Source organism: Alosa pseudoharengus, unplaced genomic scaffold, assembly GCF_046254945.1.
Source record: "Alosa pseudoharengus isolate Yale_2024_CS ecotype anadromous, Long Island Sound unplaced genomic scaffold, YU_APseudo_1.1 YU_APseudo_1.1_scf_19, whole genome shotgun sequence".
NCBI classification, from domain to species: domain Eukaryota; kingdom Metazoa; phylum Chordata; class Actinopteri; order Clupeiformes; family Clupeidae; genus Alosa; species Alosa pseudoharengus.
Window position 1 is genome coordinate 28,508,554 of NW_027468657.1, and position 24,163 is coordinate 28,532,716.

At 40.2% G+C, this 24,163-nt stretch overlaps 1 protein-coding gene across 6 annotated transcripts; it reads left to right on the forward strand.

Moving 5' to 3' along the window:
* Window positions 1–214: 214 nt before the first annotated feature.
* LOC143132579 (NACHT, LRR and PYD domains-containing protein 3-like) lies at window positions 215–10,175 on the forward strand. Of its 6 annotated transcripts, none has more exons than XM_076292199.1 (16): window positions 215–323; window positions 1,030–1,113; window positions 2,543–2,638; window positions 3,110–3,208; window positions 3,286–3,390; window positions 3,629–3,664; window positions 3,799–3,885; window positions 5,413–5,514; window positions 5,643–5,692; window positions 5,848–7,648; window positions 7,750–7,920; window positions 8,032–8,205; window positions 8,391–8,564; window positions 8,651–8,818; window positions 8,908–8,954; window positions 9,065–10,175. In XM_076292199.1, the coding sequence occupies exons 2-16, from the start codon at window positions 1,079–1,081 to the stop codon at window positions 9,577–9,579; spliced, it is 3,660 nt and encodes a 1,219-aa protein (XP_076148314.1). In that variant the 5' UTR covers window positions 215–323; window positions 1,030–1,078; the 3' UTR covers window positions 9,580–10,175. The 6 variants fall into 6 exon arrangements, with proteins under 6 accessions (XP_076148314.1, XP_076148317.1, XP_076148318.1 ...); XM_076292202.1 differs by having other exon boundaries at window positions 3,301–3,390; XM_076292201.1 differs by having other exon boundaries at window positions 230–323; window positions 627–1,113.
* The last annotated feature ends 13,988 nt before the right edge of the window (window positions 10,176–24,163 follow it).

Here is a 24,163-nt window from a genome sequence, read left to right on the forward strand (position 1 = left end):
TCATATTTTTTTTGGTAGCAAGTAAAAAAGCAGGCTATTTAAAACAATTCATCATGGCTTTTGAATGAACAATTAGCTACTTGCATGGCATGAGAAATAAAGCATTCTGTTGAGGATGGGGGAATGGTTAATAGGCCTAGCCTATGATTTGACTCCACCCAATCAAAGTAGGTCTGGATCAGAGCCAGAAAGACATGAGTCTAACCTGGCTGTCAAGACAAATTGCATTACTTTTGTGGAACTGGTTTGAGTACAACCACTCCTACAACGTCTTCCTGGAATCAACAAAAATCAAACCAAATCAACATAGGCTCAGGACGATGGTAAGTACTTTAATAGAACTTGTAAGCAATCTACATTTACTAATCATTGATATACTATACAAAATGCAGTGGCATCTAAACATGAGAAATAGGCCTACTGCAAAATATTTCAAATGGACACAACCTATTTCACTAGATTCCACGAGAACATTTCAACTGAACAGTTTTCATTTATACTGACTGATCAAAATAACTTAAAGGTTGTGTTAGACAGTGGTTTCTGATGTAGGCTAGCGTTTGATGACACAGCATGAATTCAGAATAATTTTGGGAACCTCATGCTACTTTTCTGTTACCTTGCAGACAAAACCTTGTTTCCTATTCAGCTCTGTTTGTTTGATGTGGATAATTGAAATTGAAGGAAATAGCCTGATGGATGCATTATGAAAGAATTATAAATTGTACACCATGAATGTGAATCGTGATGTCTCAAGGACAGAGACTGAATCACAAAATCTCATTACATCAACTCAATCAGCATGTGTTGCTTCAAAGATGCAATAACCCTAGGTTTTTTCCCCCAAGTGTCATTGTTGATTCCATATAGACCAACATAAACCAACATTTAGAGCAATATGTAAGAAATAAATCTTGTCTGGTGTGACAATTCAACATTGTTTACTGATTTGGTCAGTATGGATAATTCAGTGGCACATTCACTGTATGGTGAGCATGCAATGAGCTATTTAGCTGACTTTGCTTGCAGTAACAACAGGAAAGGAGACTATACCTTATTCATATAAAGGGAATGAATCATGGCTGAATCAGTAACAATACCAGAGGATGCAAGGTAATTTTTTTCTTCCTAACAATTTAGCAAGTGACCCTGATTGTGGTGGGGTAGAGCAATGGTTTAGTATATTATGGAATGTTTGTGCAATTCAGATGGAATACACAACTGTATTCAAAGAACCTGTTGTTCTAGTTATAACGTGTTGTATTGCATAAAGGCTTTAATGTACTTTCATTTTCATTTTGTTTTAAAAGATAGACACCAGCAGTTGATTACAATGTGATTTATAAATATTTTCTCTGAACATTCAGAAGAGTTTTTGTTTCATGACAAAAAATCCCCCTCTTAAAATAGCTTTAATGTAACTACACCTTCTTCTTAATTTGGGATTGGATTTGATTCAGGCCCTGCCTCATCTCTACACACTGTTCATCTGCTGCTGCAATAGAAACATTTAAAAGACAATAGAGACATTTATATTTAAAACGGTTCCTCAATGACTGTAAAATGGACAGCATATGTTCAATCAAAAGTAAGTTCATGAAGGAGCAAATAGCGATGACTTTCTTGCTTACTTAACTCTGGCTCCAATTTTGTGGAGGCCAAATTATTTTCATGTATTTTTTTTGCTTCATCAGAACATTAAGTGCATGACACCATGCTGTCCATGTTCTCTTTCAGTTGAGTTCACTCTACGTTTACGGGAAGTAATTTTCAGAAGTAATCTTCATCAACCCCCATTCCAGCACTGCTAGATAGAGTGCTCACTCACAATCAGTGATACTGAACGCCCCGCTCTAGCCAAACTAGCTTCACTCTATGTGTGAGTGCCCTGCCAGGCTTTGTACCTGTGAGAAGCCCTCCAGTGCCAGCAAACTGCCTTGTTCGGACACTAGTACTCGTCAGAGCTTTTCTTGTATGTTGTCGGCTTGTTTCATAGCCGTATGCGCTCAGCACCCCGGTGGTGAGTTTCCTAGTGGATTCCTTGTCCACTGCAGCCAATGAGGCGCTGTGATACAGTATATGCGTCGCCATTGGTTAATGTGGAATGAACTCGACTGAAAGAGAATGCATGGTTATAAACATAAACTTGGTTCTCTAAAGGAAGAACATGAGATGTTAACCCTTTCTAACCTCATTGGCTCTCTGGACCTGGTCCATTGGATCACTTCAGAATGACTACAGAGGACTAGTTGCACAGTGTGCCTTTATATCAGTGGCCTGCAAAAAAATCCCATTGGTTCACGTCTCGTGTTATTCTTCTGAGAACCAATGTCGTAACCATACGTCTATAGTCATTGAGGTTCCCTATATCTCACAAATGTCTAATGTTATCTTGACTAAATACGTCTTATTGAAAGAATGGATATACTTTTTATAATGGCACAAACACACATAAATTGCCCATTGATGGAAAAATCTGTTTGATGAAAACCTGATCTGGCAATATCAATCCAGTGCTGCAATTTGATCTTATTCTGAGCAGTCCTTACCCGATCTCATCTGACCAGACCTCATCTCATCATAAGGCCCCGATGAGTGACCAGACAATTCACAGTAAAGAACGAGATGCAGATGCAGGGTATGGAGACACAAACACACACATGACTGAGAAGAATGGCGATGTGTTTAGGAAAGCTTAAAGGTACCATAACCAACCAAAACTGGTACTGCAATCACTTTCAAATTACTGTAGAGCGGTGTATCCCCTCCCCCTCCCCCCTGACTCGAGGTTGCCAACCCGGATGCCGAAACACTACTGACTTCATGATTAGTAGATAAGTGGAGGGTGGCGCATCAGGCCAAAACACAACATGACATGACAAAACACAACATCAACAACAGGCCCCAGGCTGCAACTTCACTTTTTAAATGACAACATCCTGGCCGGACTATTGTTGTCAGTGATATAAGTATTTGAAATTAACATGATTTCTTAATGTCTAGTGACATATCAGGACCATTTCATGATTAATTGAAATACATTTCTTACATACGGTTCCTTTAATGTTTCTGTATGTAATATATGCACATGAATGTCATTGTTCCACAGGTCTGCAGTTGATGTTGAAAGGTCTAAATCCCCCTCACTCAGCTATTGCTCAATGGAAAGTGACGACTCCTTGAAAAGGATCATCAAATTTGAACCAGGGTATATATCATCTTTTCAATTTTCTTTTTAATGTTTAGTTTTTTTAGTTGTATTTGAACTGCAGCTACCTTTTACAGTAATGCCTTTGACAGATCCACCTCCCCCATCCCATCTGGTTTGGATTTGAAGAGTGAAGACTCAATGGATATCATTGGACGACATTTTCGTAGAGAGGAACCTAGGTAATGCAGTATTTTTGCATGGTGCTGGGACAGGCTGTCTTTTAAGAAAAGATTAAACTGGGAAACTACAGCATTTTGCCATATTTCTGTTTTAGAACATGATGTTGGAAGACATTGTTGATGATGTTAATGATAATAAGTTATCAGTGTAATTGATCAGGATTCAACAGTTGAACTTTAATAGTGTTTTATTTTAAGGTTCATGAAATAATGTTCAAACTTGTGTAATGCTTTTCAGGGAAGGGATTGATGCAAATAATACAACAATACCCAGGTAGGCCCATTTTTATATTCTTAGATATAAAATCCGTGATTTAAGATGCTTTAAGATAATTTAACATTATGTAAGACCTAGGAAGCACTTTTGTTGTCAGCACAATTTTTCATCTACTATTGTTTTGACCACAGAATCATTGTGAATGGGCCAGACGAATGCCTTGACTATCCATCAAACAATATTGGAAATGGTCCAGGTCTTCTAACTGCTGCCACAGGGTAATTTTTGCAATACCAATGAGGTTGTGTTGGTTGACTGGTATGTTTTCTTTGGATCAAAAAACACCAAATCCAAAATAGCGACTTAATGTGAAGCCCATATAACCAGGGTTCTAAATGAACTTTTTTGATCACCAGCCAATGTGGCTGGTAACTTTCTAAAGTTACTAGCCAATCAGAATTTCTACTAGCCAATTTTTCTCCGGTGAAATTAGTTTATGAGATGAGTGTCACTGAATGCATTTCATCATTTTATTAACATTGTTGGCATGTATACATACCACAAAATATACACAGAAAGTGCAAACACTTCATTTCATGTTTGGGATCTCTATCTATCTATCTATCTATCTATCTATCTATCTATCTATCTATCTATCTATCTATTTCTCTGTCATATCCTCATTCTCTGCTTCATTCCTCTTCTCGCCCCCATAAGTCTGTCCCAACCACTGCCGCATTTAGTTTAATATTAACTTAATAAAAAGGAGATATCAATTATCATCAACAATGACAAGCCAGCTGGAACCTGCCACTCGTTTTCTCTCCCTCTCGTGCACGCTCAGACGCATTCTCAATTAAATGGAGTAGCATAGGGCCTACGTTCAAGTTGGATCTTTATAGAGAGGACCCAAAATGTATCATCTTTATGTAACATGTTGTTGGTGCATGTTGACATTGTATGCTTTCTCTAACGAGTGAAAAACAGTTTGCAATACAGCTACTATTTATTGGCTAAATGTTGGTCCCTCCTCTGTCTCTGGGTGCCCTACGCACAGTGCATGATGCGTGTGATGGTGGTGATCACTGATCAGGCAACTTTTTAAAACTGAAAATTTTCGCCTACACGCTCCTCACATTCCATCTTCAGCTAACTCCATAGACAATAATGTATAGACAATAATTCTTGAATTTATCCTGGGGATCAATACAGTATGTATGTATCTATCTATCTATCTATCTAAAATAAACAATCTTGCTGCTTCAGGTTTTGCGGCCTCTGTTACATGACATCAGCCCCCCAAATAGGTAAAGAAATAGAAAAACACAGGAAATAGGAAATAGGTAAACACAATGCATTTTGCGTTAATATTTCAGAGGCTAACTCCCTCTTCTTTCAGTCTATGTTCCCTTCTCTGGCTCCGTTCGTTCTTCTAATTCCTTGTGTTTTCTGGTAGATGCTCCGTTCGTTTCCATGGTCTCTCGCGCTGGTTTCACCGCAAACTGTGCGCAGCCAATGGGCGTATGAAACGTCATCACGTAGCATTACGGCACAGTGGTCATGGGAAATGTAGGAAGTAATGCCAGGGGGATATATACGACCGAGAACAGAGCCTTATGTATCATGCATGTAATGCCTCATGCATCACCGGCCAAACTGGCTAGTACGTTTTTATTACCACCCGCCAAAATTAATTTTAACCCGCATTTGGCGGGTTGGTGGGAATTTAGAACCCTGCATATAACATGCTGAAACTACGAATATTAACTTAAAATAAGTGACAGGTGTCTTTATGTGTTCCATAGGGGCCAGTTAGAGAGATCAGGTTCACCAGAGACCTGCTACTCATCAATGCGCAGCACATCTATGGAGTCAGTACAAGAAACACATGATACTGACATTGAAAGGTAATTCAAAGAGAACTGGAGAAGTGCACAGTTTACAGAAACTATCACATAGCTAATCAGCTATCAAAGTTACCACTGATATGTTGATGTCAAGCTGTCTTACAATTTGAATATTGTCCTTATTGCAGCGATAATCTGAAGCAGGATCTTGATCCTTCAGAAACACAAGGAGGAAATGGTATGAACATATTCTAGATTAATCATTTCTATTCCAGTATGGATGTTAAATTATTAGTGTACAATATGAATTCATGCTAGTGTATAGGTTTTAAACATCGAATCGTTACCACTGAGTTCAATTATGATTAGTTTCCCTTAATTATTCCCTTAAAGACAAAGCTATAAAGGAGGCCCGACAGCATCTGAAACAGAGATATAAAGATCAGTTTGAGTATGCCTTTGAAGTTTCGGAAAATCCAGGTGCTCCCACTCTTCTGAATGAAATCTACACAGAGCTTTACATCACAACGGGTGGCAGTGGAAAGTTCAACACAGAGCATGAGGTCTGGCAGCTCGAGAGGGTGTCCAGGCTCAAAACATCAGGAGATGTTGCCATCAAATACAATGACATCTTCAAACCTTCCTCTACACAACAGATGAATCTGAAAACGGTTCTCACAAAAGGGATTGCTGGTATCGGGAAAACATTCTCTGTGAGGAAGTTCATTCTTGATTGGGCTGAAGGAAATGGCAATCAAGATATTGACTTTGTTCTGCTGCTTCCTTTTCGGGATCTGAATTTAAAGAAAGGCAAAGAACACAGTTTGGTGGAACTGATTCACCAGTACTTTCCAGAATTGACAGATGTTATGATTGATGAAGTGAAGGTCATATGCATCTTTGATGGCCTGGATGAGTGTCGACTTAGTCTGGATTTCCTCAACCATCCAAGTTTGGCAGACATAAACCAGCCAGCGTCAGTGGACATCCTGCTAACAAATATCATCAAGGGAGATCTGCTGTCCCATTCTTCCCTTTGGATAACGTCTCGGCCTGCAGCAACCAATCAGCTGCCACCGGAATATGTCCAAAGGGTCACCGAGATCAGAGGGTTCAACGATGCACAAAAAGAAGAGTACTTCAGGAGAAGGATCCAAGACCAGGCCCAAGCTGAAAGAGTTATCAAGCACATAAAGTCATCGCGGAGCCTGCACATAATGTGCTACATGCCCGTGTTCTGCTGCATGTCAGCCAGCGTCCTCCAGACAATGTCGTGTGAACCAGAGGGGGACGAATCTCCCAAAACCCTGACCCAGATGTTCACACACTTCCTTCTGATTGAGCTGAAACTGAAGCGTGAAAAAGATCAAGCCAAGAATCTGACGCAAACCGAATCGGATCAGGACATCCTAGTCAAGCTGGGCAAACTGGCTTTCAAAAACCTGAAGGAAGGACAACTGGTTTTCTATGAGGGAGAATTGACTGATTGTGGCATCGACTTTGAAGCACACAATGGACTCTTTGCGCAGATGTTCAAGCGAGAGTCTGGCATCTTTGAAGAAAAGGTCTACTGCTTTGTTCACCTAAGCATTCAGGAGTACCTTGCGGCTTTATATGCTGTTATCATGTGCACAAGAGGGGAAGTTGTCGTGACACCTGATAAATCATTGAGCTGCACATCTCCTGTAAGCATATCTCCAACAGAAAACAGGCCAAACACGTCTTTAGACAAAAGTCTTTCTTTGTGTAAGGCAGCAGTGGGCAAAGCCTTGCAGAAAGAGAATGGGCAACTAGACCTATTTCTCCGTTTCCTTCTCGGCCTCTCGTTAGAGTCCGCTCAGAAGATCCTGGGAAGTCATCTGTCTTGGACAGGAATCAGCCCAGACACTGTGAAACAAATCATTCAGTTCATAAGGAAGAAGATAAGAGTGAGTCCGTCACCTGAGAGGACGATCAACCTGTTCCATTGTCTTCATGAGATGAACGACGATTCATTTGTTGAGGAGGTCCAGGAGGTCATGAGCTCCGGGAAAATGATAAGTGAGACACTAGAGCCAGATCAATGCTCTGCCCTAGCCTATGTGCTTCTAATGTCAGAGAAGGTACAAGATATATTTGATCTGAAAACATACAACACAACGGAAATGGGGATTCAGCGACTAATACCTGTGGTCAAGTCTTGCAAATCTGCCATGTAAGTCTAAGTCTTGACAAATGACGATTGTTTTTTGCCCCTGAATTACAGAGAGCTCACAGGAGACTAATGTGAATGTTCTTTTTCATTTACCAATGCAGACTGCATGCTTGTAATCTCAGCCAACTGTCTTGTGAGATCATTGTGTCAGCTCTCCAGACTGTCAACTCACACCTGGTTGAATTAGATCTGAGCTACAATGACTTACAGGGTTTGACGAAGCTTTTTTCTTCTGGGATCAAAAGTGAAAATTGCAAACTGGAAAAGCTAATGTGAGTATATGATCTGTGAAGAATTTCATTGATAGGAATAGCATAATTCAAAGGTAAACTGCATAAACTAAATGATTCCGGTTTACTTTAAACTATTGTATTCCTTTTCAGTTTGAGAGCGTGTAATCTTACCAAAGACACCTGTTCAGACATCTTTTTGGCCATTCAGTGTCCACACTCTCACCTACGAGCAATAGATTTGGGTGGAAATGTTTTGCAGGATGAAGGAGTTCAGCAACTCTGCACTGCACTTCTCAGTCAACACTGCAATATAGAAGAACTAAGGTTTGTGAATTAGGAATATATTATGACATTGATTAATTCAATCAACTGTTTTAATTCAATCAACTGTTTTAAAAAACAAAATGTGACAGTTTGTCATAAGTGTTCTTCTACACTACTGCATGACTGTGCTGCTACCTGTTGCTACCTGCTGTTTTTTCTAAGTTCTCTTGTACTCTGTTCCACAGGCTTAGTGACTGCAGTCTTACCGGGAGCAGTTGTACTTACCTGAGCTCTGTCCTTGAATCACCTCACTCCAAACTAAGACAGCTCATTTTGGACAACAATGACCTCCAGAATACAGGGGTGGAAATATTTTCCTGTGCACTGAAAAAGCCATCCTCCAACCTGGAAAAACTTGGGTAGGTTGGACACTCTGAACATGCATGTGACAAAAATAAAATATTATAAGACTTTCTTGTTCTCTATGTATTTTTTGTCTTGACAGGTTGTCAGGTTGTCGAGTCACAGAAGAGGGTTGTAGTTCACTTGTGAATGCTCTAAAAACAAACACCACAACTCTTCAACACCTGGATCTGAGTTACAATCACCTAGGTGATACTGAGACACTCTCTGCTTTACAGAAAGATTCTAATAACAACTTGCGAACAGTATGGTAAGTGCTAATAATCCTCATAGGGGATATTAACATTTTTTTCTTCTTTTTTGGCTTCCATCTTTAATTTTCACCTTCTTTTCTTTTAGTTTCGAGTTTTGTGGCAAGAGAAGAGACAAACCTGGAATGAGGAAATGTATGTTGAATTATGATCTAAACCTGTTGTACTGGATGGTTAGAGTTACAGTATACCAGTTTGCTTTTATGTTGTTATGAGATATTTATTTCCACCTTTTGTTATTCTAGATGCTGTGTGCCTCAGTTTTGACCCAGAAGCCACTGACCACAGCATATCTCTGTCTGATGGGGATACCAAAGCCATTCAAGGGCCTCACTCCCAGAAAAAATACGGGACAGCACGCTGTAGGGCAGGACTGACCGATCGATGCTACTGGGAGACTGAGTTGACTGGAGAAGCCCAGTCAGAAATCTCTGTGGGGCTGACGACTAAAGGCGAGGGGGGCACAGAGAAGTGCTGGAGTCTTAAGAGCAGTGCAATTGGCGGTAGTTTCTATGCACAGTATTTCAGCATCATGGACCCCCTTAAGCGAAGGCCAATCGAGATCGAAAGTCTCCAGTTCAAGAGATTAGGGGTATTTCTGGACTGGTCTGCAGGTACCGTGTCTTTCTACACAGCTGATCCCGTGGACGGTCCCCGGTCTCTTCTTTATACTTTCCATGCAACCTTCACAGAACCACTGTATCCTTTCTTCAAAATCCAAGGATCGCAGTCCTCCGTTTCCCTTTGTGAAATGGAATAACAAGCAAACTTGAAATGCCTGATAAGTCTGTATATACTCTGATTAAGTGTTTGACATTATTTCATTGCTATGTTATGTATACATTCTTTTTGCTATTCACTAAAACTAAGACTTGTATTAGACCCACTAGACAAAAACACATATAGTTTAACTGCCATAAATGTATATATATATATTTGTTTATCATTGGAGATATGATTTGCAATGTTTGTGATATTGTGCATATTATTTTGGTTTATTTTCATGAATGTTTTTTGTCACACATTAAGCTCAATTAAGTGACATATTTCACATGGACAGTTGTTAGTGTTGCAAAACTCACCTGTGAAAGTAGCACGTGAGATGCATATGCGCGAGTTTCAAAGGATCTGGTTTTATCTGTGAAGTTACATGCTCAAGTTCAGGGACATTTTAAGCTTTTCGTATGGACTCATTCCCTCATGGTTGTGTGCAGCCAGCAAGGTATGTTTGCACTTTTATGTCATTGCATGTATGTGATTCGGAAGATATTTGTGTGTGTGTTGTCTTGTGTTGTTATTAACAGTTTGACGGTGGATTAAAAGTAGAAGACAATAAATCCATCAGTTACTGAAGAACTTGACCTTATGTATTTCCTGAGTGAGTGATACATAGTCTATTCAACATTTACACTAAATGCACCACATGCATGCATAATTGTTTTATAACTTCTGTATTTGCTAAGCCCACCCAAGCATTGTGTCTTGCCCACACAAACAAAGTCAAGTTTTTTTTTCAGTTGTGCATCCGCACAGTGCAGCCTCAAACCCAGCTTGAATGTAGATGAGTTGCTGTTCAGTGTAATGGTAGCTAGTTGGTACATAGAATTAGAATTAGAATGCCTTTATTGTCATTGCACATAGTGACAACGAAATTCAATTGCACTTCCCCTAGTGGTGACACATAACAAGACACATGAAACATGGAACATGAACTACACCTAAGACAAAAGACAGCAAGACAATATATGCACAGTAATAAATAAATAAGTAGCTAAAAAAGACGCAAATTGTTCAGGTGTTTAATGGCACTTGGGTAAAAACTCTTAGAGAGTCTTAAGGTGCGACACTGGAGGGAACTGTAGCGCCTTCCAGATGGCAAAAGGGTGAACAGATCATGGCCTGGATGGGTGAAGTCCTTGATTATGTTTTTTGCACGTTGCAGGCATCTGGTGTGATATATGTCTGTAAGTGATGGCAGCTGTGTTTGAATTATATTTTGTGCAGATTTCCTTACTCTGTCTTTTTCTATTAGCAGTGGTGCAGCTGCTAAACCACACAAGAATGTCATGTGAGATGATGCTTTGGATGTTGTAAAAGGATAGTAGCAGTTTCTGGGGGAGGTTGATTTTGTTGAGCGACCTAAGAAAATATAGCCGCTGTTGTGCCTTTTTCACATAGCTGTGCAGTAGACCTGTATGTGTGTTAGGTAACCCCCCCAGTTCAATGTTTGTGTAATGAACTTCACAAAGCAGTTTCAACCACATAGATGTAACAGTGTAAGATCGTATCAACCGTGTTCTGCATGATGGAAATTCTGAAGCATTTAAGCCAGACAGAACTTTGGAAATTCACTGGATAAACCTGCTCTCATTGTGGGCTGTGCCTCAGTATCAGTTATGCATATCTATCTATCTAAAAACCCTGCAAACCAACAAACCAACCTCCACCAACAGCTCAGTTGGCAGTGACAAAAGCATGGTGGTGTGATGTCATGCTGTGAGGACATTTTTGCGTGGTATTCTGATCCGCACCACAGACCCATGTAGCGCATAGTGTGGACGGCTTGTGGGAAATATGTGTGGTTATCTTGACATCACCACATTCCATCTTAATTCATTTAAAGTTGACACCAAAAGTAGTTGCTCATTAACAATATAACATAGTGCTGCTTTAAGTTACATACACATTGCACATTTGAATGAATGAAGTATGAATGTAATCAAATTTACTTTAAATTGACTACATATTTTTTAGAATCAAATACTTTCATTTATAAGAGTTTTTTTACTTTTCTTTCAAGTGCTACAAAGGCAATTTTCCCTTTACCTTAAACTTGTAATTGTTTTGGTAATGTTTGAGTATTACATTGTGGGTAGATGAAAGTCTCTATTGTAAATAAAAGTGGATATTGTATTGCAGGGCTGAGACTGAGTGGGGCACTCTGTCGCGTACAATCCTCTCTCCGCTTCCAAGCCTCTGCGCCAAGAACATCAGTCTCGGCCGAACTCCGCCTCACTACAAATCAAGACAATTTCATGTCAAGCAACAGAACCAATATCTGGATATTAATGAAACGATTTCCATTAGTTCTGAAATGAGAAAGCGTTGAGGTCCGACGATAAAACTGAAAACTAATTACACATGCCTGTGGAGACATGCTTGTTCTCATCTTCACATCTCATTGACACAAATACTATAATATGGAAATTGACAGAAAGATATGGATGGAATTAATGAGGAAAAGATGATAAAATGCTGAAAAAACCCTCCACATCCAATTATGTCTGGTTGAGTGTCCTGAGCACCTAGAAAACAAAGCAAAAAGCATGATTTTTAAGTTCTTAAGATTCATTGTGATGCTAGGGTTAGAAACATTTCCCATTTCTGAGTACCCAGACTTGCTTCATGAAGTGAAGTGAAATAATGAGTCTGGTGAAACCAGGCTAGAGCCAAAGGTGTTGCTGTTATCAGGTGCATACATACCTTAAAAGTTAGAAATGCAAGTGCTTTATTTCAATATTACAAATTAAGCATAGAAAAACTTATTAGAGGAGACAAACAAGGTTAATCAGACGGACCATTTGTTCACCTGCTTGATATGAGGCAATGGTCAAGTACAAAGCAAGTAAGCTTTGTCCCTGTTTTTATTGTAAGCCTCAGAGTAACATAATTTATCTTTCAAAGAGGATGATGTTATTTCAAGAGTTTCTGAATCTCATAATCTCCCACTCTGTCTAGAAATATCAGATTGGATTTGATATCTCAAACAGTTGGGCAATTGGAATCATTTCAATCATCATCACTTCTACAGCATACAACAGCTTCTCCAAACATTAAAGTAGAAGTGAGCTAGCCTTGGGCTAAATAAGTTATTTTGATAACTCACAAATATGAGCGTATGATATCTTACATAGCCTTGGGCAAAGACTGTCCTTTGACCATATATGTGCTTGTGTTTAAAATGAAGCAGCTTAAATTATTGAAATGTATCCTACCACATTAAAGATGTTGTTTATCCTTACACATTGTGGATGCTATTTGTCTACAAATATTGGGAATGAGCAGTATTTGACGATAAACGTTTATTGCGTTCAAATATCTTTACAATATTTTCTGTAGTAATGCATTCGACTCCCTGTTGTGCAAGCCATGGAGGAAAATATGGAAAAGCAAGCTCATTTCAAATGCATTTGGTGTAAACTAAGGCCCACTGATTGAAATTGCTAGTGACTTGTTTTTGAAATTGCTTTGCTGTTATTTATGTTGCATATTCCAGAACTGTACATAGCTCTTATGTAGAGAAATTGTGTTCTTGACCATTTTAGACAACTGATAAATAAGAGAACAAATAGAGATACATTGTAAAGGCTTCAGAGGAATTCTCCACTAGGTGGCACTGTTATCATACTCATTTGAAGGGAGCAAGTGTATCAAATTAGTTGTTTCAACTCTCATTTCAGTAAAAAATGAACAACCCAGTGATATAAGCAGGCCCTTATACACGTTGGTAAACACTGTAGGCTATAAAGCTATTGATTGGTTTTAGAATGACGTGTGAAACAAAACTGTCTGTACATCAGTGTTGCTGAGAGAGTGATTCTCAGTTGGCTCAGCAGAACAGTTGCTTTTTGGCCCGTCCAGACAGACATGAGATTGTGAGACTGTGATTGAAGGAGAAGAGAGCCATGATAAAGCAGAGATCTGTTTACTATAAGGCCGGCTGCTGCTGCTGCTGGTGCTGCCACAGCTTGGACTGCTGATTGCGTGGCTGGACCGGCGAAGGGAGAAGCTGCGCCACTCGCTGATTCTCTTGGAGGTGCTCTACTTTCAGCGCAAGCCAGCCCGGCCCAGCTTGGCAGGTGTGTAGGGGCCTGCGGTGAGGTGGGAGGCTGGAACGACTCCTGGATCGGTGGTTTGGGGGAAAACAGAGAGGCGGCCGTGTTTTTCCTCAGGACCTGCTGCTGTCTCGGAGGGACTGCACTGGCAACACAGGTGTGCACACAAAATATACAAATACACACAGTAACACACACACACGCGCAAACACTACATTCAAGGTCGTATGAATACACAAACTGCAAATTAGACAGATGCACACACACACACATAGACAGACAGGCAGATAGATAGATAGATAGATAGATAGATAGATAGATAGATAGATAAAGAGTAAATTTCCCTACCATTATGCACTGTGCAAAGAGAAGAAATGACACAGCACTTTTTTGTGATGAGTCTGTCTTTGTGAAAGATTGTCTCCAATACGCACAGCAATCCATCATCCTCTGGTGGCAATAACAGGCCTTATCTGACGGGGGAGTGGTGTCTGTTCCCCTGTCCGACGGCACAAAAGCTGATCAGCTTCTCCATCGGAGAACACTTATAGGTCCCGATCAAGTAAGACCTGCCTGTCAGAGTCTATATATGTTTACCCAGAGTGGCAGGTGAAGGCAGATGTAGGCAGGTGAGGCTAGGACAACAATAAATAAGTCCAGGACGTCAAGGCTGCCTGCTGCTTCCCCATGAAGCGGCACAAAACAGAAAAACAAAGCAAGGGTCTGAGAGGGAAGTGGTCACGGGGTTATTTCTTGTCATGTTCTGTGTAATGGAAGTGGTGGAATGAAATCAGAGGCAGGAGTGTTGTAGGGACGCAGAGGGAGAAAGAGAACGTAGAATCTGCAGGGGGAACCTCAGGGATGTTATTGCAGAAGCCATCATATACTCCTCCCCCCTCTGCACCTCATCCCATGGCCATAAACATGTACACACACACACACACGCGCGCACGCACGCACGCACACACACACACACACACACGCACACACACACATATACACACACACACACAGATGCCATCACGTCCGCTTTCCTCCATTCTCCATCTGTGGCCATCTGCTGTACTGCTGGTGTGGTGAGGCTGTGCTTTCAGGTTGTCAAGGGCAGCTCTGCCTTCATCATCACTGACCATCACGAAAAAAAGGTTTGTGTTTATGTGTGTGCATGCATTTAAGTATGTGTGTGTTTGTGTGGTATAAAATATACCTCCACAATTATTCCATCAGAGACTCCAGATTCCATTTCAAAAGGGACACACTGTCATACGCACACACACTGTCTCTCTCACTGCACTGTCTAGTCAGGCTGCAGCTATGTGCCAGGTGCCAGTGGACCAGTCGAAGGAGACCAGACGCTTGTGCGCTTATCCCCAAAACAGCAGCCCCTGTCTGGGGCAGGTGGCAGCTATTTTCGCCGTCCCCGAAGAAACCACAGCACAGAAGTAGGTGATATTGTTAAGCCAGTCCGTTGCTGCTATCAGCTCTTAAGGGAGACAGTAATCCTGCCAGGTTTTTTTGTCTCAGCAGAGAACCTGAGCTGAACATAAATCTCCCCAAACTCTTGTTCCTGCTGTGTGTGTGTGTGTGTGTGAAGCTCTCTGTGTGTATGTGTCTGTATGTGTTGGCAGGACGGCGACATATATCTTTGTTCCTCCCACCCCCATGAAGTCCTGGAGCACTTGGAGTTCGACGAACGTCTGCGGTCAATCCGTCCCTTCCCCTCTCTCTTCGCTTTCTTTTATTCTCCTCTCCGCTTAATCTCCACGGTGGCATTCCTGTCACATCCCTCTCTCCCCACTCGTCTCTCTCTCATCCTCTCTTCTCCCTCAGTGAGTCACGGCCAAGATTTATGCTCCTGCGCTGAAATATTAAGTAGATTAATGAAGAATTTAAGAGCCGCAGTGTCATAAATATAAATTATAGCTTCCGAGGCAAGGGGTCGAGTCTCCATCCTGTCCGGAGTATGTACCTATTCAGAGTTTATTAGCGCGCGGGATTAGACTAAATCGCCGCTATTTAACAGAGGTGGAAGTCCCTGTCTGTCTGAATGATTCATACGATGGAGGTCATGTGTATAGCCTACACATCAGGAAAATCCTCTTGGAGTACAAAGTTGTTGCTCTGTCTGAAAAATGTGGATGATCAAAAGGGCTCAGGGACGTGTGTCAGATCAGGTTTTTTTTTCTCCAACTGAAAACTGTGGAAAGAGAATGTCTGTGTGGGAGTGGTTGGTGTATGTCACAGGCAAGATGGCTTGAACACCAACAACTAATAATACGGCTTGTTTTTCGAATAATCTGAAAAAAAAAGAAAATGTTTTTGTGCCCTTGAAGCCCTGCTGTGTTGCATCGGCTAATAATACCACTTCACTCCAGACGGACACTAATTGTTGTGTACACCCTCTGGGGAGAACACAAGTGTGAGCATATGCCAAATCCATCCACGCAACTCCCCACGGAACGCTTGGACGTGTCTCTTCTCCGCAGAATCATGGAGGAAACATGACATGTTGCAGTCAACCATTTCAATCCGACCAGATGGATAATGTCTCCAAGCGACCCGTTGCAAAACAGACACAACAACTGGTCAATCTGCCTTTTGTAGGCACTCCGGCCACTGATTTATGCATATTTCATGTGATGAGGCAAAAAAAAACAAAATCCCATGGCAACCTTCTTTTCATCACGTTTGACACAGAGAAAAATCAAACCGCGAGCCGTGGAGAGCAAAAGATGAAGTGGGCCTTCTGAGACAGGACACAAGACATGAGGTTAGAGAGTGAGAGCCAGGAGGTCTGAGGGAATGAGAGCTCATGGAGCGGGGAAAAACAGAGCCCTGTGGGTAGGGAGAAGACAAGAGGAGGATGAGAAGTAACAAGAGAGAGAGAGAGAGAGAGAGAGAGAGAGAGAGAGAGAGAGAGAGAGAGAGAGAGAGAACTGACACACAGACAGTACACTGCGGGAGTGAAAATTACAAGAAAAAAAAATTGCAAAGGAAAATGACAAGAAAAAAAAAAGTGATTTCTCCCGCTGGCCCTCATAAATCAAGTAGAATAAAGCAGGTCTTATAAAATCGATAGCAGAATAAAGCATATTAAACGAAGACAAAAGGATAATGTCGCCGGCGTTTGTTCGAGGGCATTAATGTAGATGGATGGCTGAGACCAGGCTCAATAGCAATAGTGATGAGAGACATCAACAAGGGCTATAAATCTACTCGCTGACCTCTCCTCAGGCAAAGGGCTGGAGACAAATTAAAGACACCATGCACACACACATGGCCCCTGGAGAACATCAATACGAGCTTCTATATGAGGCCGTCTTTTACTGTTCACAGCTGGCCCTGCACTGAATGGCCGCTCTGGTTTATGCAGGTGGTGTCAGCTGTTCCAACAGCACCACTCATGGACTCTGATGGGGGTGCTGAAGGAGGTAACTTACCTGGCCACTTTGCTCCAGAGCCCACTCAAAAACAAACTCTCACACAATAGTTTTAGCTCTGACTATATCTATTGTCATCCATCAGGTTTTGTTGGTAACACAAGATGTGTTATAGGTAAATCACTGAAACCTTGCTCCATAAGACTTCATTTAGAGTATATTATTACGAATTTGCATGTTATTACGAATTTGAGTGATGCTTGGAATAGGTGCAAGGGGTCAACAGCCGATCTGGTGCATATGCTTTGGTCTTGCCCGAGACTAACAGAATTTTGGTCAGAGATATTCCAAACCCTTGGGAGTGCCCTTAACTCAGTTATAGATCCCAATCCCTTGACCGCGATATTTGGAATTCCCTCCAGGCCTGAAAAACCTGCTCTGGTTCAACGTGTTGTGGCTTTTACAACTTTATTGGCAAGACATCTTATCCTTTTAAAATGGAAGCACGTATCTCCACCCACTCATGATGGATGGATACGGGTGATATTACAAAGAGTGAAACTGGAGAAAATGTGTTTCTCCTTAAGAGGTTCCCTAAACACCTTCCATAAAACTTGGACACCCTTACTAGATTACACATCTATTGCAATTAACCGTTAGAACATTTGAGCTGGCAGACCTCCCTCACAAGCATTAGTCTTTATCTAATTATTATTATTTTTTATATTTGTTATATTGGTTAGTTCTTTTGTTTAGTATGTTATTACTACCAGTACATGAATCACCAGTATCACTGAATTTTATACAGCTTATAGTCATGTGTTCATAAGTTGTCATAGTATCATCCTGTCATGAACAATGAAGGTGCCATGACACTTATCACTGGACACTGATTGTTCTCAGAATTATTTATTACAGACAATGTATTGTCTGTTATAACAAGTTTATGAAATGTTTATGGTAGTCTTATGAAGAACGATGTCTATAATAACTTACCTGATTATGGTAGCCTAAAAATCTAGACGCGCCCCTAGCGGCAGCAAATTACATTTGCTGCCAGGGCTAGTCTAGCAACTCTCCGTTGGCTTGTGAGCTCCAGAAATCGAAACTCAATCAGGCCAATGAAATCGTGTATAGAGTCGTTAGGTGGGCTTAACATAATGATTGATGGCAGAGTTGCAACGGTTTGGCTTTAATTCCCTGCTACTTGAAAACAAATAAGATGGATGTTGCTGTTGGCGAACAGTGTGACACGAGTTAAGTTTTTATTAAGTTGCCAAACGTTTGAACTAGCCAACTAGCTCCGCTGGTGGGAAATGCATGGGACTCATAGCGCTGCCGCTGTCCTATTGCGTGCAGAGGGAATTTGAAAGACAACTGATTATCCCGCCCCTCGGACTGAGCACTGCGAACGGTGAGTGCCCAGACCCTACATTTCAATGTGGGTCTGGCTCGTCAGGCTATGATTATGGTGGTCTCAAGTAGAATGTTTCCACCACACTTTGTTACACAAGTGAATGTGGGTGATAGAGAGGAAAGAGATGGTGATGTTCTCATCACATCTTCCTAAGTGATATTAAATCAAACAACATCAGTGAGCAGTGCTATCTTTAACAATTCCACGTACAGTGCTAATGTGAAGGAGTGTTAAAGAAGCCCTTCACCTTGACAGCTATCAAAATGAATGAATTATGTTCAGCTTCACTGACACTGAATATTGGCATCTATATTGGCACTGAATATTGGCATATTGGCAAGTATAAGTATATACTCTTTTGATGCCGTGAGGGAAATTTGGTCTCTACATTTATCCCAATCCTTGAATTAGCGAAACACTCAGTGCACACAGCAAACACACAGTGAGGTGAAGCACACACTAATCCCGGCGCAGTGAGCTGCCTGCATCAACAACGGCGCTCGGGGAGCAGTGAGGTGCCTTGCTCAAGGGCACTTCAGCCGTTCCTACTGGTCGAGGTTCGAACCGGCAACCCTCCGGTTACAAGTCCGAAGTGCTAACCAGTAGGCCACGGCTGCCCGAAGGAGAGAAGGAGAAGAGCTGACGTATGGGCTCCAAGGTTTGTTTGTTTTGCTTTCATATGATGTGACCTGCCTTCTTTTTGAAGCTTTAGAACAAACAGATGGATGCGTAATCTGCTTTGTGTCGACAGCTCAGTCCCACAGCAGACTCAAACACATAATGTTAAGCTCGAACATTATAGGCAGACTTGCAAAGGGGCTATGGGTTAAGGTGACCAGATTTCTGAGACAAAATCCGGGGACATTTTCAGTTGAGAAGCGTAAAACATGTAATATTTTAATTTTTGTAAACTTAAAACGGGGACACTGTCCCAGGGGCGTCACTAGAGCATAGACTGTATATATAGGTGTATATATACAGTCTATGCACTCAAGGGCGTAGGTTTGGTCTCAGCTTTGGTGGGGACATCCAATCCGCCCCCCCCCTTTTACTGACAAGAGTCAGACTGTCAATAGACAATAGCCTCTTTCATTATTTATAGTACTCTAAAGTTAAACTAGCATCTCCGACTGGAGAGAAATATGTGCAGACGAAAACAACTGTTTAAACGTAAATAAATGTTTGACCACTAGATGCCAATTTTGTTTCTCAGATAACAGAAGCTAAGCATATCTTAAAGGGACACCAGGCAATGTTTTCGTGTTAATGAATCATCTTCGTAAGTCGGTATATGGTTAAATTACTCATTACGGGGCGAATGAAGGCTCTCTCGCCCGCCCCTACTGCCTGTAGGAAGAATATCCCACTTGCAAGTTCGGTGTATCCTACCCGCCGACCGAAGCAGGATCAGTTTACAGCACAGAGGCAGGCTAACGAAACACTCGAGATTGTTGCAAACATGTGTATAATGGCAGAGCCGGCGAAGAAGCAGCGAAAACCCTTGACGGAAGACGCAAAAAATAAAAGAGCTTCAGACCGAGCGAGGGGGAGTTTCGTAGAGAAAAAGCATCAGGCTTGCCTGGTGTCCCTTTAAATTTGCCCAGATTATATAGTCATATATATCATTTAGTCATATAGTTATATAGTATTTTATTTATGTTACTGAGTATGGAAATGCACCATAATTTAGGATTGAATATATCTATGAATTTATGCGACTCTAAATTATATTTGTATTTGCTTAACTGTAATTGGAATTCTTTTGCTGTAAGATACCAGTGCCTTAATAGCGATTTCCTTTGTTATTTCAGACTGTTGGCAATACAGAATATCACAATACAGAAGTGAATCTACTCCATCTCATTATATTGTACAGCAATGCTGCTGACAATTGACAATTTGACATAGGCTAATAATTAGAACCTCACCTGAAGCCCTGATGCTGTTTCCTCAACCTGCCATCCATCTGTAGTGGTTTGATGCTGTCTTTCCTGCATACAAAGTGGTTCATTCATTTTGTAGCCTATCCTTTGGCTAGCGAGTTTAACCCTCCTACCATATTGTATATAGTGTTATTTGGATATTATTCATCAAATAATGATTCATTATATTTGAATAACCAACAGTGTTAACTTACTCACATTGCCAACACGTTTTGTGTCATAACAGTGCAATGACAGTCCTTCAAACGAATTTGGGTCTCCCTTTTATTTCTCTGCATTGTGTAGGCTACACTCAGAAATACATAACATAAACAGAATAGAAACGAAAAATGTCCAGATCCAATGTTTACTATGACTTCCAAGATTCTAACTTAAGGTAGGCTAATTAACATTCAGTGACTTGGTAATAGCATCTATTGTGATAGCGCAACTTCTATGTGATTGCGCGACTTCTATGCGACCATGCTGCACACCCCTAATCAATACTCCTGACCTTGGTTGAAAGATTACAGAAGCTAGGTTTATCTTAACAATATCCTGGGTAACATATGCTATCACCAGTTAATACTATTTTTCCACATAATAGAATCTGCATAATTTGAAAGCCTGGTCACTACCACTGCTAGCTTGTGTGGCTAGTTATTTTGCTTACTTACACTCTGCTTTATGAAAAAGCTTCGTATGCCCCCTTTCTTCTTCTTGGGTGGCATAGCTGATCTACACACCACAAAAAGGGGTTTGTATGTATGCTGAAGGGAAAAGGGAATATCAAAATGTTTCACTCTGGCCTTTTATGGGGTAGGCCTATGTATTGACAGACAGCCCTGGTAACTTACCGTTGTCGTTGACACACCCGCTCGCTTGACTACCAGTGCAAGAATAAAGCAATAGGGGAGTTCGACTTGCGGCAGATCTGTGCAGATCTGACTTGATGTGATGCATGCTGGGTTGAACACAATGCATACTGGGATGGACGCAATGCATACTGGTTATAAATTCTGTCAGCCGGGGAGGGACTTTTTTTTTTTTTTTTTTTTTTTTTTTTTTTTTTTTTTTTTTATTAAACTTTAGACAAACAAACAAGGCACTGTATAACTTGACAGGACACAACACAACAAAAACAAAATAAAATTAAGACAAGGGGCTTAATTAACAACTAAATTGAAGACAGACAAAAGAGACACTAGGTGCAGGGCTTTTACATCCTTCACAAACATTAAAGATCTATACAAGGAGTTAAACTCATTCTTCCAATGGACTAAGCATGGGATAGTTTTAAAGAAACGACATTTATGGATAAAAAACTTTGTAACTAAAATCAAAACATTCAAAACAAAAGATACATTCCGCTCATCACATATACCAAATCGGATTACTTTCCAAGTTAATGGAGGGGTCTCAAACTTCGATTGAAGCCAGCACCACATATCTTTCCACAAAGTCTGCACAGGATTACATAGGAAAAACAGATGTTCCAAATTTTCTGTTTCTTTTTCACAAAAAGCACAACCGTTCACATCAAAGTTAAATTTTGATCTTAAAAATTCATTTGTTGGGTAGTACTCGTTTATCATTTTAAAGTGCACTTCTTTCATTTTAGGAGGGAGAGGAAATGCAATGTAATGTTTTCTAAACACCTTAACCTCCTCAACCTTTAAGTCTTTCATAATATACTGTCTTTTAACAACATTAGGGTAAAATTCTTTCAATAATATATTTCTTATAATTCTGTTTGTGCATGTACAATCGAATATATCTCTTTCTGCTATATGGAGTTGTCTCATCTCAGGTGATGTCTTAGAATAAAAGCGATCTTCTTTAATCAAAGATTTCAAAGAAACTGGTATAGCTCTAAGGATGTTATTGTACTTCTTTGCTGTACAGTTAATGCTAAATCTCATACAGAAATCTTTATGCTTTAAGACATTTCCACAATCATCCATGAAATGGACAACAGCCCATACCCCTTTTGCTCGCCATTCATCCATATACACAGATTTTTTACAGAGCCTGATATATCTATTATTCCATACCGGTGTGTTGTGTGGTGTAAAGTTATGCTTGTACATTAACTTCCAATAGAGAAGGACCTGCTGGTGGAAAGCAGAAAGTTTGACTGGTAAAGAGCTACATTCAAAATCGCAACGTAACAAAAAATCTATCCCCCCCATTTTCTCAAAGATCCCATTGGGAAGAATAAACCAAAAGGAATCTCTATTATTAACAAAGGATTTTAACCATTTCAGTTTCAAAACACCATTCATCACATCAAAATCAATCACATTGGCTCCCCCCTCTTCATAGGATTTAACCATATCACATTTTCTTATATAATGACACTTATTTCTCCATATAAACTTATAATTAATATTGTTAATAGCTTTGATCATTTTCTGTGAGATGGGTAAGGAAAATGCTGAATATATTAGTCTGGATAGACTGTCCATCTTTGTTAACAAAATTCTTCCAAAGATAGAGATATCCCTTTGGAGCCATCTATTTAGAATTGATTTACATTTATCAATGTTATCTCCTACATTCTTATTGTCAGATATTGTTCTATCTTTACAGATAACAATGCCTAAGTATTTCACTTCACTTTTGATCGATCGCTATATTACATACTGACTGCAGGGGGCACCCATGTAGTGGCATTATTTCACATTTATTTAAGTTTAGCTTTAGGCCAGATGCTTTGGAAAATTGACTGATCATTTGTAAGGCTAACGGAAACTGACTTTCATTTTTCAAAAATAAAGTTGTGTCATCCGCTAACTGACTTATTACTAACTGTTTACCCATTACCATTAATCCCTCAATATAGCTGTTCTTTATGTAAATAGCTAACAACTCTGCAACCATAATAAACAGCAATGGTGAGCAACTGCAACCCTGACGTATACCTCTGTTAACTTCAAATCTAGAACAAGTGCCCTGTCCTAAAGACACAGAGCTATTGATCTTGTTGTACAACATCTCCACAGTATTTATAAACTTTTCTCCAAACCCAAAGCATTTTAAAGTCTTCAGTATGAAATTATGCTCAACTGAATCAAACGCTTTATAAAAATCTAAAAATAAAATATACCCACTCTCTTGAAGCATGTCATTGTAGTCTAGGAGATCCAAAACTAGCCTAACATTATTATGAATTGATCTTCCCTTCAAAAAACCTGATTGAGTCTCACTAATTATATTAGACACGCCTTTCTTTAACCTCGCAGCAATAACCCCTGATAGAATCTTGTAATCTGTATTCAATAAAGTTATTGGTCTTAAATTATCTAAAATTCTTTTATCTTTGCCTGACTTTGGAATAAGTGTAATCAACCCTTGTTTCATGCTTGCCATCAGTTCTTTCCTCTCTATACATTCTTTTAAAGCGTTAAACAGTAAACATCTTAGATCTTTCCAAAAGAACTTATAAAAATTAGCAGTGAGCCCATCCGTTCCTGGAGATTTATTTGCAGCCATCTTCATAATAACTGTATCCAATTCCTCAATTCTAACCTCTGCTTCACACAAATCTTTGAAGGAATCCTCAATACATGGGATATGATTCCGGATTTTATCTAAGAAATCATCAGCACCTTCTATTGAATACTCTGATGAGTATAACTTCGAATAAAATGTGAAAACTTCATTTTCTATCCTCTTTACATCTTTGCATTCAATCCCATTTAACATAAGACTTGTTATTGTATTCCTCTGTTGTCTACTTTTCTCCAAGTTACTAAAATATGAGGAATTCTTCTCTCCTGCCTCAATC

Bases quoted from the DNA above. Each gene is read 5' to 3' on its own strand.
- LOC143132579 (XM_076292199.1), top strand. From the start codon at position 1,079: ATGGCTGAATCAGTAACAATACCAGAGGATGCAAG. The intron at 3,209-3,285 runs GTATATATCATC...TACCTTTTACAG, and splicing joins ATCATCAAATTTGAACCAGG to TAATGCCTTTGACAGATCCA. The intron at 8,819-8,907 runs GTAAGTGCTAAT...CTTTTCTTTTAG, and splicing joins AACAACTTGCGAACAGTATG to TTTCGAGTTTTGTGGCAAGA.